Source organism: Tenrec ecaudatus, chromosome 1, assembly GCF_050624435.1.
Source record: "Tenrec ecaudatus isolate mTenEca1 chromosome 1, mTenEca1.hap1, whole genome shotgun sequence".
In the NCBI taxonomy this organism is placed as follows: domain Eukaryota; kingdom Metazoa; phylum Chordata; class Mammalia; order Afrosoricida; family Tenrecidae; genus Tenrec; species Tenrec ecaudatus.
Window position 1 is genome coordinate 263,011,746 of NC_134530.1, and position 19,973 is coordinate 263,031,718.

Sequence of the window (19,973 nt, forward strand, 5' to 3'; positions counted from 1 at the left end):
TAAGTTTACTCTCACCTTGCTTGGAAAGAAATGGGCACATTTCTGATTTTTTTTATAGACCGTGTCTTTCTTGTTTTCTGGCCACAAGTTAGGTCTTTAATGAATTGGGAAAATTTGACTAACAATGTAAAGGAACCCTGGTGGCGCAGTAGTGAAGCAGCCGACGCAGGTAAAGCTTAATGCATAGGAAACCTATGGGGAGAGTTCTGTACTATAGAGTCTTTTTTTTTTCTTTTTTTTTTAATTTTAACAATTTATTGGGGCTCATACAATTCTTTTCACAGTTCATATATATACATACATCAATTGTATAAAGCACATCTGTACAGTCTTTGCCCTAATCATTTTTTTCTCTTTTCTTCTTTTACATTTTATTAGGGACTCATACAACTCTTACCACAATCCATACATATACATACATCAATTGTATAAAGCACATCCATACATTCCCTGCCCCAATCATTCTCAAGGCATTTGCTCTCCACTTAAGCCCCTTGCATCAGGTCCTCTTTTTTTTCCCCTCCTCCCTCCCCATTCCCCCCTCCCTCATATGCCCTTGGTAATTTATACATCGTTGTTTTGTCATATCTGTACTATAGAGTCTTAATGAGTGTGAATCCACTCGACAGGCAACTGGGTTTGTTGCATTTTCTGTGTGGTGCTCTGGGACCCAGGAACAGAAGCACCAGAGGAAAATGTCGATAAACCACCTGAGTAAAGTGCCACTAGTTAGTGTGTTGAAATCCAGATTCAAAGGTTTTCCCCTGTTCGACTTTGCCACTGAGAATTTGCATTCCCACCCCAGATATAGTGAGTTAAAATATACATTTTAAGCAGATCACCAGGTGATTCTTGGAGATGATCAAACATGTTAAATGTATCCTGTTAAATGCAGGTTCTGATTAAGTATATAGAGTGGAAAGGAAAATTTTCATTAGGGGACCTAATAGGGACAAAAGAAACCCTAAATCTCAAATCTAATTTATGAAAACCAAACCCCACTGCCATTGAGTTGATTCTCGACTCATAGTACCCTATGTCGCGTTTCTGAGGCTATAAATCGTTATGAGAGCAGATAACCGCTTTCCTGTGGTGCAGCTAGTGGGTTCAAACCAATAGCAGTCCAAGGCTTACACCACAAAAGAATGCCTTTCTACTCGGAGAAATTGATTTGAGATAGTAATTTATTCTTAAAAACCAATTTAGGATGTAGTTGTCTGCCATCATCCATGTGTTTGAATTACTGTAGAACAACCTACAGGTTAAGTTATAAAAGTGTCTAAAAGTGTAGTTTTCCTGTATTACAAGCTTATAATTTTGAGAATGTACTACAAGAACATGTTAGCTGTTAACCTTCCTTATAGCCTATAGAGAGGAGACTGGAACAAGATTACCTTTTAGCTATTGGATCCTGACCTGGGTAAGGGAAGCTATTTCCGCACACATGTCTTCCTAAATGGGATGAAAGGCAAATATTTTATAACTAAGAAGGTATACTTTTCAAGAAAGCCATCTGTCAATAGTATGAACTGTACCAGAGTATATAATAATTTGCTGATTAATCAATATTCGCCTTGGTGTATGACTGAAAATTGTGACACATTACTATGGTGGTTGGTTTTTTGCAGGTGTGCCGGGATATGCAGCTATGAAGGGAGTGGTGGAATATGTTCCATTCGACTCAGTGAACCTCTTTTAAAGTTGAGACCAAGAAAGGATCTTGTAGAGGTATTCTTTGCACAGGCCTGATTCTTGATAATGTAAAAATGCATTAATGTCAACTTTTGTAAGTTAGTGTGTATATTAAAGGAAAAACCTGTTTGTGGGAGAATTTTAACTGTGGAACAGTTAATACAAATGATCACCATTTATTTTTATACTTCCTCCTAGGTATTTGGTTTCTACCACAATCCTGTTGGTCAATATGTAGTAGGTTATCCTCTTTTTTTATAAGCAAAGCAGTTATGGTTCATTGGAGAGTAATTAACTGGTTTCAGCTACACAACTAGAAGCACATGAAATCTTGCCGCCTTTGCTTCTAAGGAGCATTCTGGCTGTACTTCTTCCAAGACGGATTTGTATGTCCTTTTGTCATCCATGGTACTTTCAACATGTCACCAGCACCATAATACAAATGCATTATTTCTTCAGTCTTCCTTTTTCAGTGTTTAACTTTCACATGCGTGTGATTGAAAATACTCTGGCTTGGGTTGGGTGTACCTTAGTCCTCGAAGTAATGGAGCTTAATAACAACAGATCATTGTTAATGGTGCCACATACCATTTTCAAGATGTGTTAAATTGAACCTAAAATAAGGAACCTAAATTTATTTCTCCTTTATTAGAGTAGTTACTTGCCACTATTTTAGTATGTTGAAAAACTTAAGAAATAAAAAATGGCATTTGAACAGAAATCATTTACTTGAAAAATAAAAGTTCATATTGAGAGATACTGTTGATCATTTTAAAAGGAATATTTTCACAATAAATGAGGACATGGTATAGGGGGCTTTAGCGAAATCTGGCTCCCAAGGGTGACTACCATAAGGGTGCCCTCCCCCACCTCCATCCTTCTTAACTCTTAATAGTGGCACTCTATTTTCCCTGCACCCTTCTTTTCTGTTAGGTTCTATAATTCATTGCAATGGCCCACGCAGAACACACAGATAATGCTTACAGGTGGGGAGTTTATTACAGAAATTAACAGGTGAGAAATGCTCAGGATACAATTGTTAAGCCAGTACAGTTTCTTCTCTGCCATGTCTGGAGTCAACCCTTTCTCTGGCCCTCAGCCTCTTTAGCCTGGCCTCTGCCCTGCTCAGATGTGACAGTTATTTTTAGGGCTGCCAAATAACAACTCAAAAGGCATGCCATATAGCTAGCTATAAGACTCAAGGTGAAGGTAATCCGATAATCAGCTCCTTCCTCCCACCCCAATTAAGTGCCCAGAGGCACTGTACTCTGCAAGTCAACTTTCTGACCAAAAGTTCTGAGCTGTATGAGCTCTGTGGGCTAGAAAGTCCAGTGCTTTATCTCATGCTCTGACTGTGGTTCTGCTGTTGCTTTTTCTCTGGTGTCAAAACTATCTCCTGGATCAAGGAGGTTCAATGTGTTGGCATTTCAAGGTCAGAATGCACTCCACTTCTGGCTGCTCTCTCGATGGTAAGGAGATTCCTTGCTTCTGCTTCTGAGATGGCTCATTTTACACCTAGCGTGGATAGCAATAAAAAATAATCCTGTTCACTCACAACTAAATCCTATCAATATCTCTGCCTACATTATCAGGAAAAGGTCATATAATGGGGGCTTCTGAGCAACATTAATTCATTAAACTACAGTAACTAAATTAAAATATTAGATTCTTCCATTTTCCTGTTTAATAAATTTTATAAAACTGATTTTTTTTTTACTTGAGTGGGGGCCCAATGCCAATCTGCTATATAAAACTGAATTTATTGTTAGCCTACTTCTTCTGATGGAAAGTCTTTTTTAAAATTATGAGAACACCAAGTGAGACTTAAATGTACACAGCTTGATGAAAGTAAATGATGTCACTAAAATGTACATAAGAAAAAAATGACTTATTGGTAGTTGCTATAGCCTATATAATTTGGAAACAGCATAAAAACAAAAATATCCATACAGATATGTATGTAGATATTTATATGTACCATGTACCATATATACTGGAGAATAAGCTACCCGAATATCAGCCGAAGCACCTAATTCTTTTTATCATTTTATTAGGGGTTCATACAACTCTTTTTACAATCTGTATATACATACATCATTTGTGTCCAACGCATTTGTACATATGTTGGCAACATCATTCTAAAAACACCTGCTTTCTACTTGAGCCCTTGGTATCAGCTCCTCATTTCCCCCCTTCTCCAACTCCCCTTTCCCCTGAACCCTTGATAATTTATAAATAACTATTATTTTATCATATCGAAGCACCTAATTTTACCACAGAGACTGCATTAAAAATGTGCTGAAAAACAGCTTATACACGAATATATACGATATATTGTTAGGTGCTATCAAGTGATATGATTCCAAATCTAGCAATCTTGTGCACAACAGAAGAAAACACTACCTGGTCCTAGATCTTTCTCACAGTTCCCATGTCTACGTCAATCCATTGTCTCAACTTCCTTTTTCACTGCCCTTCTACTTTCCCAAGTCTGTCTTTTTTCTCCTGATAACATATGAGGTAATTGAAAATACCATCATGGGTCAGAGGCACTTCAGTCCTTAAAATAATAGAGAATTGAAAAACATAATAGTAGAGAATTCTAAAAAATAATTGGCATGCTCTTGAAGAGTTTTTAATTTTGCCAAAAAATGTGCTCATTTTGTTTTAATGAACAATTTATGAAGCAGTAGCTTGTATGTTTTTGTAAATTTTGCTTGTTGAACTTACCCATCGTTATGGAATGAGTAGGGTTTTTGTTCATTTGTAATGACCTGATATAATACTCTTAATATTATAGAGAGTTATACACAGAAATTTTATTTCTACCCATCTCTCTCTTCTGAACTCCTAGTTCCTAGTAGTTGTTTTTTTTTTTAATATTTACTTGCCACATAAAATACTATGTACACATTCCTGTGCTTCTTAGGCCTTTTCCATAAAACAGTATATTCTTTCGCTTTCTTCGAGTCATTTGATAGGGCTCTTTTCATTCTTAAGAATAGAATTCCATTATGTGGACACACAACATTCAGTAATATTCATTTAGCCCCCTGTTGCTAAACACAGGCTATTTCCAAACTTTTGCCATTAAAAAGGACAGTAAGATGAACACACTTTACCCATGACCTTTCGTACAGCCATATCAGTCCAGGTATTCCCAGGACAAAGGATAGATGCATTTGTAAATTTCTTAGATATTACCAAATTCTCCATAGTATTTTGCAGTACTATGCTATACGTAGTATTTTGCGTACCAGTATTTTGTACTCCCACCAGCAGTGTATGGGAATGTTTATTTTCCTATAGTACTACTCAAAATTTAGTTTGACCAATACTGATAACCGAGAAATAATATAGTATAGTGTTAGGATACATTTCTCTTTATAAGTGAGGTCAAACATTTTTTATGGGTCATTTATAGGTAAAAGAACTATCCATGATAGCTTAAGAAATAGATAGCTGCTGATTTTTCTGTTGACTTCAGGAGCTTAATATAGTAGGAGTTACCCATGTACTTTATTCTGCTTATGGTATTCTGTTTTTCCCACTAGGCAGAATGTTTAATAAGTTTATGTAGTTGAATTAGCCAATCCTTTCTTCTGGGTTTTGATTCATAGTTTTAAGGGCCTTTGTGAAATGGAATTCTTAACCTGATTCTACAGTTGAAGATACTGTATGCAAAGTTTTGTAGATGTGTGCACATTTAATTTTTCTAGGAAGATACATGATTCCACCAGTTTTCTGAAAGGAACCTGTGATTCAAAGAATACAAAGAGTCCCAGGAAGACTAAGAAAATGCTTCTGGCTACATTTATTTCCAGATGTGCTATACCAAATTAATTTGTTTTCTGTTTCAGACTCTCCTTCATGAAATGATACATGCCTATTTATTTGTCACTGATAACGATAAAGATTGGGAAGGGCATGGTCCAGAGTTTTGTAAACATATGCATCGCATCAACCGCCTGAGTGGAGCCAACATAACAGTATGTAAAGCCACAATATTTGTAATATTTATTGATTTAGTAAATCCCAGCATTTATTTAAAGTAGAGAACTGGGAAGAAGTAAATTTTAACTGACAAATTTCAACAGTGAGCTTGTGATCCAAAGAAACTTAATTGAATTTCCCTGGACCACACAGTCGAATGGTATCAGAGCCAGAAATATACCTGAGGTCCCTGAATTACCTTTAATTTCTCCTTGTCTTGGAATACTTTTATTTTGCCATCATAGTTGAAGGATATTTTTTGCTGGGTACAAAAGTTTTCCTCTAGTACTCTGCATCACTCCATTGTTTTCTTGCCTGTTTGATTGCTGAGGTTATTCTAATTGTGGATGTATGTAATTGTTCTTTTTTCCCTGGCTGCTCTTAGAATTTTATCCTTGATAATATTAGTATCAAGCACAATAATGTCATTATTATTAGAAATAGATGTCATTAAAATTAGACACCTTGACTACAGTATGCCAGGAGTTTTCCTTTTGGGATCTCCTGTTTGGGGTTCTTTTGGCTTTCTGAATAATTACCTTTTCATCCTTTAGGCATTGAGGAAAACTTTCTTGAAGGGGTTCTTGAACTATTCTCTGTGTGGGCATTTTTGTTTCTTCCTCTTCTGGAATCCCTATAAGACATAGGTCGTTGTTCTTGTGTTTGTTCTTCTGTTGGATTGGAGTCTATAGATTTGTCTTGAAGCTCACTAATTCTGGTTTTCATCTCTTCAACTTAGTTTCTTTGTTCTTTAATAATGTATAGTTCTATTGTAGTGTTTGACTTCCACTATCTGTAAGGCATGTAGTAAGGTTTCTAGTTTCACTATTTTTTCACTTTTCCTCTCAGATTCTTCCTCATCTGTTGCGTGAATGCAATCATCATTCTTTTAAATTATTTTTCTGGTAATTCCAAGCCTGTTCAATGTCAGGCATTTCATTTAGATCTGGTTGATAATCAGCTATGTGTGTCAGTTTCTCGTGTGTGTGTGTGTGTGTGTGTGTGTGTGTGTGTGTGTGTTTGACGTCTTGGTGTAGGTATTAAGGGGTGTTAAGATAGAGTTATATGGGAGTAGTTCATTCTGTTAGGGGTGCAGAGGGGTGGTAGACACTTGATATTAAATATCTGGGGAGAGTGTTAGACTAAGGGTTGCGGGGAGATTAAAAATGAAAGAGGAAGTGTTAGAGTGGGGGAGAAAGGAAGAAAAAAAAGGAAGCAAAAGGGGGATCGGGTAGTGTTAATTGGTAGGTTAAAGGAAAGGAAATTAGACCCCCAAAATGCTTGTTGTGTACTGATGGAGGCGTGAATAATATTTGATAGGAAAAAAGGTGAAAGATTTATACGCTCTGAAGAGAAACCTGATTGTGGTAGCATTTGTACAATACAGCTTGATGGGATTGAACTGTGGAATGATGCGAAATCCATATTAACTCCCTAAAAGTGGATTTGATAAAAAAGAAGAGAAATTTTAAGAGTGTCAGCTTTTGGGTTGTGAGGATGAGAAGAAAAGAGAAAGATTATAAGAAAAAAAAGAAGAGTAAAAAGGACTATGTCCTAAGTTTATATTATCATAATTAAAGAAGGAAAGGGGAAGAGACAAAAGTACTTAAAATAAAACTAGAGTAAGAAGCAGAAGAGCTGCTGATAGACGTTTGGGCTTTATACTTTGCCCAGGAGCCTTGTCTCTGGTGTGGGTGCTAACTTCTGGATCGATGATGTGTTGACAGACTAGAAAACAAACATTAAATTGGAAGCCAAAAAAGTAAATAATAATTTTCCCCTTATGTATACCATCAGATGGAGGAGTACTGATTAGGGATGAATTAGAAGAATAGCGTACAACTTTGTTTTAAAGAAGGGGAGGGTATGGGAATGATAGAACACAGCAACAACACTACCAACAAAATAACAGCTGGGGTTTAGATTTTGTCCTGGGAAAAGGGGTTCAGGACTGTGGAACAGAGGTCTTTTAAGTAGCTAGGGACAGTGTCTGGTAGTATGTTGTTTTACTACATTTTGGTCTTTTAAGATGTCAGGGTAGGGTGAGATTTAGGCCAGGGGAATCATTTTAGTGTCTGGTATGGTCCAGAGTCCTTTATTCTTATTATTTAGGTTAATTATCATAAAGAAATAGACTTCTGCTGAATCAGGTCAGAGGGGACAGGGTTCACTCTTTTCAGATGATGATGGAGGTGACCAAATGGGGATGGGTGTGTGAAGTCTAGATTGCCTGCCTACTTAGGTGGTCTAGGAGGGAAGACTGAAGAAGTAACCTTCTCAGAGGGCAGCCGGTTGCTTATCTGAGCAGCTTAGGGTGCTGACCAGGGTCTGGAGTCATGGGACAGCTGGTGAATGACAAGGTATAAGGGGGTATCCCCCCCCCAAAAAAAAAAAAACAGGAAAAAGCTCCACTGGGCAGAGCTTTCGTAGTGTGCATGCATTTTTTTCACTAGGCAAGCATCAAGGAACTACCTCACCATGAGTTACTGCACCCAGTGGTGTCACCTGGGAAGGTTCTCTCTGGTCACAGTGAAGTTTTTTCATAAAAGCAGTTTCGCTGTAAACTTATTTTTTGTGATGGCTGATTTAAGAGAACAGCATGCAGCTGTGAAATTATGTTTCCTACTCTGGAAAAATGCTGCAGAAACTGTTGTGATATTGAACACAGCTTACAAGGACAGCACTGGAAAAACTCAAGTTGTACAAGCGGTTTTCTCGTTTCAAAAAAAGTGAAATGTCAATTGATGACAAACCTTATTCTGGATGTCCGTCAACTTCCTGAATGGACGAAAATATATGCATTTGGAGTTTGTTCCACCATGGCAGACTGTTAATCAACCTTCCCATTTAGAAGTTCTGAAAAGATTGAGTATCAGTGTGCAACAAAACGGCCTGATTTGTGGCAGACAGGAGACTGGTTTTGCCACCACAGCAATGTACTTGCTCACACAGCCATCTCAGTGCTCCTGTGTTTGGCAAATAAGAGCATGCCTCTCTTGGCCCACTCACCTGCCCTCACTCCATGCGACTTTTTGTTTCTGCAATTGCGCAGAAGGACATGAGAGGACAGTGATTTGACCGTGTAGAAGAGGTGAAGAAAAAAGCGAGGTAGATTCTGTCAGCCATCCAAACAGATGAGTTTGAAAAATGTTTCCAAGAATGGAATCGCAGATTTGATAATTGTATTAAGTGTAATGGAGAGTACTTTGAAGGTGATACGTTGTTTTATAGAACAATTTAAATACATAGCTTTGAAGAAAAAAAAATTCCAGTGTTTTTTTTCCTTGTACTCCTGTGTATGTGAGCTAGGAGTAGCTTTTGGGCCCTGAGGCGTTTCGTCTTTGTCCCAAGTCCAAACTTGCTTTAGCTTTGTGACAGTCCATTGGCTTGGCTACTTGTAGGGCTGTGCTAATGGAACAGGTGTGTGCTAGCTGTACGCAAAGTGCTTTTAAAAGCCTGTGTAGAATGGCTGTGCCTTTTGTGCTGATGGGGGACCATGGAGAGCTGCACCTCAGGGATGGGTGGTTAGTTTTACACGGTGATGCTGGAGTTCTCCAAGCTTGTGTGGAGAGTTAGTCTATTTATTCACTATTTTCAGCTGCACCAGGCTGCTCTGTAGTGTTCTCCCCACAGGGCTCAGTAGGCTGTGCTATCTAATTATTGGGGAGTTAGGGTTGCAAAGGTATCAGGCTGGAGCGCCCTTGGCTTGGAGTAAGCACCAAGCCTATTTCTGCTTACTTCCAGCCCAGGCTGGTCCCATAGAGCTATGTCCCTTGCAGCTCAGAGGGTCAATCACCTTAGCAAGCTCCTGGACCAGGAAACATTGGTCAGAAGAGTTGAGAATCCAAGCTCCACTGGCTAGGACCAAGGGCCAATGACAAAGTGGAGCTATCAACAGGTGTTGCTATTCTTTTATTTTGATAAAGTTGTGTCTACATATCTTTATGCTGATAATCTTGAGCTCTGGAAGTGTTAGGCTATCTTTCTCCCTGGCTCCTCAGCTCTAATCTCTGCTAAGTCCCTCCTATGTGAGCTACGCAGTCGCCATCTTCATCATCATTTTTCTTAATCTCCAGAGAGACCAAGGATCTCTCAATCAACTGCTTCCACCTCCTTGCTCAAAGATCAAACATTGTTTTATTGGGGGCTTGTACAACTCATCACAATCCATCCATCCATCCATCCATCCATTGTGTAAAGCACATTTGTGCATATGTTGCCGTCATAATTCTCAAAACATTTGCTTTCTTTTTTTTTTTTAACATTTGCTTTCTGCTTGAGCCCTTGGTATCAGTTCCTCATTTCCCCCCCTCCCTCCAGGCTCCCCGTTTCCCCATGAACCTTTGATAAATTTAAAAATAAATAATTATTTTGTCATATCTTACACCATCTGACGTCTCCCTCACCCACTTCTCAGCTGTCCGCCCCCAGGGAGGAGGTTTTATGTAGATCCTTGTAATCTGTTCCCCCTTTCTCCCTCACCTTCCTTCCCCCCTTAAACTCCCCCCACCCCAGCATCACCACTCTCACCACTGGTCCTGTGGGGTTCATCTATTTTGGATTCCCTGTGTTTCCGCTTCCTATCTGTGTTAGTGTTCATCCTCCAGACCAACCAGATTTATAAGGTAGAATTGGTATCATGATAGTGGAGGGGAGGAAGCATTTAAGAACTAGAGGAAAATTGTATGTTTCATAATTGCTACACTGTACCCTGACTGACGCATCTCCTCTCCACAGCCCTTCTTCAAGGGGATATTCAATTTCCCACAGATGGGCCCTGGGTCACCACTCCTCACTTCCCCTTATTCACAATGCTATGATTTTTTTTCTGTCCTTGATGCCTGATACCTGATCCCCTTGATGCCTTGTGATCTCACAGGCTGGTGTACTTCTTCCATGTGGGCTTTGTTGTTTCTCAGTTAGATGGCCCCTTGTTTATCTTACAGCCTATATGACCCCAGATTCTGTATCTTGATAGCCAGGCACTATCAGCTTTCTTCACCACTTTTGATTATGCATCCGCTTTGTCCTCGGCGATCGAGTAATGACAGTCTGGTGTGCTTCTTCCATGTGGGTTTTGTTGTTTCTCAGCTAGATGACCACTTGTTTTTTTTTTCAGGCCCTTAATACTTCAGATGCTATATCTTGGTAGCCGAGCACCATCAGCTTTCTTCACCACATTTTCTTGTGCACCCATTGTCTTCAGCGATTGTGCCAGGAAGGTGAGCATCTCAGACTGCCGAATTGTTAGAACAAAATGTTCTTGTGTTGAGGGAGTACTTGAGCAGGGGCCCACTGTCCATCTGTTTCCTTAATACTAAACGTATAAATACATGTACATAGATCTCTATTTCCACCTCGTTGTATATAAATATATTTCTATCTGTATAAGCCTGTATTTAGATCTCTATGACTATCCTTTGCCTCCTAGTTCTTTCCTCTATTTCTTTGTATTTTCCTCTTGTCCCACTATCATGTTTAGCCTTCATTTGGGTTTTAGGAATTCTGTTACATTGCCCTTGATCCAGCCGTGCCAGACCACTTATACCCTCCTTGCCACTGATTTTGGATCACTTGTTGTTCCCTTCTTCCTGGGTTTGTTAACACCCACTTTCTTTCCCTCGCCTCCTCTCTCCCATGTCCTCCTGGAACTATCATCCCAATTTTCTCTCTTCTGGCTTGTTTATCCCACCTATCCCTTCCAGGTAGACATGCTATATACCATCACAAGACTGAGTACAACGAAGCAACTATAGAAAGTAAAACAATAGCTACAACAACAAAAACCAAAACCTATAAATAGTTCAGGGTCTATTTGTTGTCCTTCACGAGTGCTTTCCAGTTGGGTCTGATAGGGTGCCATGCCTTGGCCCCACATCTATCCCTGGGGACTTCATTGCTCTGCTCCCCGCTGCTGCTCTGCTGCATGGCCCCAGAGGCGGCATCAGCATAGTGAGCTCAGGGCGGGCATCATTTCTGCCGTGTGTCTCTAGTGTTGTCCCCAATGGTGCTATGAGTCAACGAGGAACGCTGTGTCCTGTATTGAGGCCGGCCCTGTGGTTGTTTCTGTGCATTGCTGCTCTGAGCAGGAACATTGTCCTCTGGGCTTGGTAAGCCAGGAATGCAAAGCTCTTTCATCTTTCCCCTTGCATTACCTAGGTTATTATTTTCTGTGTAGTTAATTCAGTCCTGCAAGACAGCTTTTGGATTAATACTGTCTTTTTCGACTCATCTTCAATTCTACTGTTTTCTATTAGTCCCTTTATTACAGTTCATTAATTTACAGTCACCTTAGATTTAAGGATAAATTTCATTGTTGTTAGGTGCCATCAAGTCTGCCCAGACCCATAATGCACAGCAGGATGAAATACTGCCCAGTCCTGCGCTATCCTCGCAGTCGTTTCTCTGCTTGAACCTACTGTTGAGTAGCCTTCCTCTTGTTCAGTGCCCCTTTCCTTTAACAAGCATGAATGTCCTTTTCCAGGAATTGGTCTCTCCTGGTAATGTGTCCAAAGTATGTGCCAGCCTTGCCTGTACAGAGCATTCTGACTATACTGTTTCTAAGACAGATTTGTTTGTTCATCTAGCAATCCATGGTACTTTTAATGTTCTTTGCCTGCACCACAAGTCAGATGCATCGATTCTTCCTCTGTCTTCCTTATTCAGTGTCCAACTTTCACAATCATATAAGACAGTTGAAAATGCCATGGCTTGTGTCAGGCGTATCTTCATCTTCAAAGTAACCTCCTTGCTTTTCAATACTCTGAAGAGGTCTTGTGCAGTAGAATTACCTAATGCAATGTGTCTTTTATCTTGATTGCTGCTTCTGTGGTCATTGTTTGTAGATTCAAAGAAGACATAATCCTTGATAACATCAACCTTTTCTGTTAAGCTCCATTTACTGTGATGTTACCTATTGGCCCAGTTGTGAGGATTTTGGTTTTCTTTACATTGAGTTGTAGTTTTTACTGAAGACTACAATCCTTGAACTTGATCCTTGATCCTTCTACAACAGAAACCTCATTTTGGGAGAGCATAGCCTTAGGTTTAAAAAAGCAAGTGAGAATCAGTCGGCTTGGGTTCAAATCATGGCTCCACACTATTGATTATGTGACTGACTTTAACTCTTCATTCACATGTGATATGCAGTAATAACAATAGTTACCTATTTCATCTTTGACAAAAACACACAGAGCATTTTAACAAATTTTGAGGACTAATTGTTAAGGGTGTTTTTGTTTTGTTTTCATTTTTAAAGAATTTAATCCCTTTTTCTGACCTCTTAAAACTCTCCTGCCTATGTTCTGTGTGTCTCTAGCTGAACTTTTCACTTCTGTCCCTTTCCAAATGTACCCCCGTCCTTAAAATATGTCATTTCTGTTTCTGTCAGGCTGTATTTCATCTTTCTTTCCTTTTTAAAAAAAAATCATTTTATTGGGGGCTCGTACAACTCTTATCACAATCCATACATATATCCATTGTGTCAAGTACATTTGTACATTTATTGCCCTCATCATTCTCAAAACATTTGCTTTCTATTTGAGCCCTTGATATCAGCTCCTCATTTTTTCCCTTCCATCCCTGCACTCCCCCTCACTCACAATAAGATTTTCTGTTTTTTGATGCATGATACCTGATCCCTTCCGCACCTCCTGATCAAACAGGCTGGTGCGCTTCTTTCATGTGGGCTATGTTGCTTCTAAGCTAGATGGCCATTTGTTTGCCTTTAAGCCTTTAAGTCGCCAGGTGCTATATCTTTTGATAGCCAGGCCCCATCGGCTTTCTAAACCACAGTTGCTTATGCACTTGCTTTGTCTTCAGCAATAGTGTTGGGAAGGTAAGCATCATGGAATGCCTGTACTTCATCTTTCTGATGAGATATGACATCTCTTATGCATCTCCTTAACAGATAGTTAACCTTTTTTTAATCGTTTTATTAGGGGCTCTTACAATTCTTATCACAATGCATACATACATCAATTGTGCAAAGCACGTTTATTTGTACATTCATTGCCCTCATCATTCTCTAAACATTTGCTCTCCACCTAAGCCCCTGGCATCATCTCCTCATTTTCACCCCTCCCTCCCCGTTCCCTCTCCATCATGAACCCATGATAATTTATAAATTATTATTTTGCATATCTTACCCTGTGCAATGTCTCCCTTCACCTACTTTTCTGCTGACAATCCCCCAGGGAGGAGGTCACATGTAGATCCATGTAATTGGTTCCCCCTTTCCAATATACCCTCCCTGTACCCTTCCAGTATCGTCGCTCACACCACTGGTCCTGAAGGGATCATCTGCCCTGGATTCCCTGTGTTTCCAGTTCCTTTCTGTACCAGTGTACATCCTCTGGTCTAGCCAGTTTTGTAAATTAGAAATGGGATTATGATACTGGAAGAGGAGGAAGCATTTAGGGACTAGAGGAAAGTTGTATGTTTCATCGTTGCTATATCGCACCCTGACTGGCTAGTCTCCTCCCCAAGACCCTTCTGTAAGGGGATGGTCAGTGGCCTACAAATGGGCTTTGGGTCTCCACTCTGCACTCCCCTGCTCATTCACCATGATAAGATTTTTTGTTCTGATGAAGCCTGATACCTGATCACCTTCTACACCTCGTGACCACACAGCTTGGTGTGCTTCTTCAGTGTGGACTTTGTTGCTTCTGAGCTAGATGGCCACTTGTTTACCTTCAAGTCTTTAAACCCCAGACATTTTATATTTTGATAGCTGGGCACCCTCAGCTTTCTTCACACATTTGCTTATTCACCCGGTTTGTCTTCAGCGGTTGTCTAGAAGGTGAGCATCAAGGAATCCCAATTTAATAGAAGAAAGTATTCTTGTATTGAGGGAGTACTTGAGTGGAGGCCCAATCCCCTTCTGCTATCTTAATACTAAACCTATAAATATATGCACATAGATCTATTTCCCCATCCTCATATATAAATATATTTGTATATGTACACATCTTTATTTAAACCTCTATAAATGCCCTTTGCCTCCTAGCTCTTTCTTCTATTGACTGTCCTCTTGGCCCACTATCATGCTCAGTCTTCATTTGTGTTTCAGTGATTCCTCTCAGTTACATTACCCTTGATCACGCCCTACCAGGCCTCCTACACCCTCCTCACCACCGATTTGGGTCACTTGTTGTTCCCTTGTCCCTGGGTTTTTTAACACTACTAGCTTTCCGTCCACCTTCCCCTCCCATGTCCCTCTAGAACTGTCAGTCCCGTTGTTTTCTCCAGATTTTAGCCTCTTATTTAGACAGACCTGCGGAGATAATATGCACAAAAACAAGACAGCAAAGCCAAGCAACAATATACAACAAACCAATGACAAAAAGACAAAATACAACAAGAAAGAAAAGCTTGTAATTCCTGGACTGTTTGTTGGCCTTTAGGAGTGTTTTCCTGTCCAGTCTGTTGGAGCACCTCGCCCTGGCCCCAAAGTCCACCTTTGGCATTCCTTGGGGACCTCACCGCTCCATTACCTTGCTGTTCTGTTGCAGCCCCTTAGTGTTTTCCTTTGGTGTGGTGGGATAATATCGGGAGTAAATCCCACACTGTGTCTCCGGTGCTCTTGCTTGTAGGGCAAGGGGTCAGTGAGCAACATCAAGTCTTATAGTGGGACCAGCCATGTGGTCCTCTCTGGACTAGCTGCTCGAATCCGGAACATTGTCCTCAAGGCCTGGTGGACCAGGATGTCCTCCACTCTTCCCCCTTCATATGCTCCCGTGTGTTCCTATCAGATATGTCCCTCTCCTGGAGCTGCAGATTCAATGCCATCCTTTGAAATAAATTCTTCTGGGGGGAGGGGCAAGTCTCCACGTAGTATTTGGGATTCGGACCAGCCCCTCAGACCTCTCCACTGATTCCCTACTCCACGGCGGCATGTTGCATTCACATCTTGGAGCACTGGGTTCAAGTCTAGTCCCGCTTTTCCTGTGGAGATATAAGCTACAATACCCTCCCCTTGGGTGGGTTAGTGCCCTGTGCCCCCAATACCCATTTCTTTTTCATTATTTTTTTCCCCTTTCCCCACCTCCTTTCCAGTTGTCTACCATATGTATCCCTGTATTTGGTCTGATCCCTACCATATTACCTGGTCCTCACCCCAGGAATGTTTGTATACAGTTGCTTTTTCCTTATGCCCCTTTTGCATTTTGTTTTTAAAGCTTACCTCAGCAAACTCATGTTGTAGTTGTCCTTTTGTGCCTGACTTACTTCGCTTAGCATTATTTCCTCCAGTTCTTCCCATGCAGGTCCACCAGCAGTAGATGAAATTTTCTGTCTCCCCACCGCTCCTCTAACTCTTGTTGCTTTCTGATGTTTTTGAACTGGGCTATCATTGAGGGTGTTAGGTGGTACCTCATTGTTGTTTTAATCTACATTTCTCTTTTGGAAACATTTTCTCATATGTTTGTTGGCCATTCGAATTTCTGCCCTGTGAAACTTCTGTTCGGGTTTTTACCCACTTCCTCAGTAGGCAATTTTTTTTTTCTTTTTGGAAGGTAGCAGAGTATTGTAGATTTTAGTAATGAAGCCTTTGTCTGATGTGTCATTGCTAAAGGTATTTTTCCAGTCCATGGATTCTCTTATTACTCTTGGTGAATTCTTTCGATGTTCACAGGTGTTTTATCTTAAGTATATGCCATTTGTCAATTTTTGCCGCCTCTGTGTTTGTGTCCTTCCCTATTTCTGATAGCTTATGTATTCCTTGTGCCGAAGTTCTTAGGTTGGTCCCAATTACCTCATTGATGGCCCTAATAGTTTGGGGTTTCACTTCAAGGACTGTGATCTACCTTGAGTTTATTCTTGTGCATGGAGTGAGATAATGATCTTGCCTCATTTTTTGCAGGCAAATATCCTTTCCCCCCTCCCCCCCAGCTCCTCTTGTTAAAGAGAGCATCTGCTTCCCATTGGAAAATTTTTGGGCCCTTATCAAAAATCAGTTGTCTGTATGCTGATGATTTTACTTCAGGATTTCAGTTCCTTTCCATTGGTCTGAGTATCTGTCACACCAATACCATGCAGTTTTGACAACTGTAGCTGTATAGTATGTGCTAAAGTCAGGTAAAGCAAGCCCTCCCACTGTGTCCTTCTTCATGAGGAGTTCTCTGCTAATTCTGGGCTTCTTCCCTCTCCTTATGAAGTTGGTAATCAGTTTTTCCATTTCTTTGAAGAAAGATGAGGGTAATTGTATCAGGATAGCATTAAACTTATATAGTGCCTTGGGCAGAACTGACATCTTGACTATATTGAGTCTTCCAATCCACGAGTGTGGGATAGTCTTCATTTGTTGAGTTTGCTCTTAGTTTCTTGTAATAGTGTTCTGTAGTTTTCCCCATATAGATTTTTTGTTCTTTTAGTCAGGTATATCCCTAGGTATTTTAATTTGTGTTTGGCTATTGTGAAGGGTACCACCTTTTTTATCTCCTCCTGTCTGGTCTTATCCCATGTGCATAACAGTCCGATGAACTTCTGTTCGTTGATCTTATATCCTGCCACTTTGCCAAATTCCTCTATTGCTTCCAGTACTCCCCTTGTAGAGCTTTTGGGATTTTCCATATATATAATCATATGTGCAAATAACGATTGTTTCACCTCTTCCTTCCCCAGATGAATACCTTTGATGTCTTTTCTTTGCCTTATGCTGTTAACTAAAATCTCCAGTACAATATTAAATAAGAGTGGTGACAAGGGGCATCCTTGTCTGGTTCCCTTTTTCAGTAGGATTGTGTTAGTCTTTTCTCCATTGGCTACCACATTGTTTGTTGGTTTTTCATGTACAGCTTGTATTGTCTTGAGGATGCCCCTTCCATACCTATCTTCTCAAATGTCTTAAACAGGAATTGGTGTTGGATGTTGTTGAATGCTTTCTCTGCATCTATTGATATTGTCATGTGCTTACAGTTTTTCATGTCAACGTGATGAATAATACTAATGGTCTTTCATATGTTGAACCATCCCTGCATCCCTAGTATGAATCCCAGTTGGTCATGGTGAATTTTTTTTTGTACTTTTGTATTCTGTTGGCTAGTATCTAGATTCACCTTATGCCCCAGCATGTGATCTATCTTCGAATATCTGCCATGTGGGCTTGAGAAGAATGTGGATTTTTAAAATATTTAGATGAAAAGCTCTGTAAATATCTATCAGGTCAAATTGTCTATTTCTAGTGTTTAGATCTCTAGCCTCCTTGTTGCATTTCTTTTCCTGTGATCTATCTTTCTCAGATAGCGGTGTTTTGAAGTCACCCACTATAATTGTTCAGGGTGTGATTTCTTTTTTCATCTTTTGTTGGGTCTGGTTGATGTATTCAGTGGGTCTCTCATTCGCGGAATATATGTTTACAATGCTTAGTGGTTCTTTGCCTACCATTCCCTTGAGTATTATATAGTATCCTTCCTTCACTCTTTTTATGGTTTGCACTTTGAGGTCAACTTTATCCGAGATTAGGATTGAAACCCCTGCTGTTTTTGAATTGCTGTGTGCTGTCTTCCTCAGGTAAGCCAATTCTAATGTTTCCTTCATAACATCAGACATAGCTCTTAGGTTTTCTTCAGCTTCTCTAAAGGATTTAATCGATTTTTGTTCGCGTTTGTTAAAGTCAGCTTGACTGTCCTCCCAAGTCATTGATGCCGTTCTCTGCTTCCTTCAGTCGATTCTCGAGGTCTGTGTTTCTGCTACTGATTTTTGTTATCTCCTGTATTTCCCTTTGGGGTATGGCCTTTATCTCTTCTGTCATTTAATCGTTTTTCTGTATTTTTTCCCTCATATCCTGTATGACTCCAAGCAGCATTCTGAAATTTTCTTTTTGTGGCAGCACAATGTCTGCTTCTTCTATGCATGTCATTATACTCAGGACATCTTCTACCATACCCTTTTGTTTCTCCTGTTTTTTCGTTGAGGTTATTGGGGCTGATGGCTGTTTGCGTTGCCTTGTTTTAGAAAAGCCACGTGCCATTTTCCAGGTAGTTGAAGAGCACTGGCTCTCTCTAGGAGACTTGAAGGAATGCATCTTCGAGCTGCCTACAGCTAAATTCACTATGGAATTAACCTACCACTTTATCCTCCTGTGTCTTCCCTCTCCCAGGGAGTGCACCAGAAAGCTGGTGGGATGCCTACTTTAGTGTTGCGGAGGTTGGGCAGAGGTTCCTGTAGCAGCTTGGAATCTTGACGAGTGTTCACCAAGCTGCCTTAGGTCCCCAGGCACATAGGCCGGAATTCCCCAGTAAGAACTTGGGCATAGTATCTCCTGGAGGTCAGCAGGGCTTTCGGGGGCTAGCTGCACAGTATGGAGCTCACCTAGCTGGGTGTGGCACAAGGGTAAATGCCCTAGGCTAATGGGAGTGGCATGGAGATCAGCAGTGACGTGTGAGAGAACAGGAAAGAGATAAAAGAGAAAAAAATTAAACAGGAAATCCGCTGAGATTGTGCAGAGATACAGAAAAGAGAGGGAAACGAGTAACAATGTAACTGGGTCCCTATCCCTGCCCCGATGTTGCAGAGGCTAGCTGTGGCTGTGTTGAGCAAAGGCCCCTGTGAAGCCCTCCAAGACTGTGGGGGGATAGAGAGAAGAGAGGGAAACGAAAGTAACAGTGTAGCTGAAACCGGAAACCTGCCAGTGGGGCTGCAAGGGTCCCTACCCCAAGGCAGGCAGTGGCAAACTATAGCTGTGTTGAGATTAAGGCCCCTCATGGGCTCCAAATGTTCCCAGTTCTGGCAGAGTGGCGGAGCTAAAGTCAAGCCCTAGCGGGCCTCCACTCTGGTGATCTAAAAGCCCGCAGCCCCTCAGAACCTTGTGAGTCTGCCTACTTATCTTTCTGTTGCTTCTCCTGCATTCTAGCAGTGGTGAATTTCCCTCTAAGCAACTCTCCTAGGCTGAATTCTGTGGAGTTCCTCTGTTATGTGCTACTCTGTCACCATCTTCCTGGAAATCCTAGTTAACCTTTTTTAATGTGTCATTCTATTATATTTCTGAATACAAGTTGGCCCTTATCAACCTTTTTTTTGCCAAGTTAATAAGCAATGAACTGAAATGATATTAGTTTTCACATAAAGTTCTGCAAGTTGAATAAAGGCAGTAAGGGATAATGTGATGGGAAGTGAAAAATGTCCCCCTCTGTGTGCAATTTTTTCCAGCTATGTATTTTAATTACCCAGAGGGCTCATTTAATTATTAAATGCAGTACTTTTACATCCCGGAAGTAACTTACATACAAACACTATCATACTTAAGATGGATTAGCAAGAGATTTAGCAGTTGCTAGTATAAAAACTTG

General features: G+C 40.4%; 1 protein-coding gene across 1 annotated transcript in view; it reads left to right on the plus strand.

Moving 5' to 3' along the window:
• SPRTN (SprT-like N-terminal domain) overlaps positions 1 to 19,973 on the plus strand; it is a 33,996-nt gene that overhangs the window by 927 nt on the left and 13,096 nt on the right. The window contains exons 2-3 of the mRNA XM_075532049.1: positions 1,629 to 1,728; positions 5,553 to 5,681. Of these exons, the coding sequence (XP_075388164.1) occupies positions 1,629 to 1,728; positions 5,553 to 5,681 (229 nt within the window). The remainder of the gene's footprint in view (positions 1 to 1,628; positions 1,729 to 5,552; positions 5,682 to 19,973) is intronic.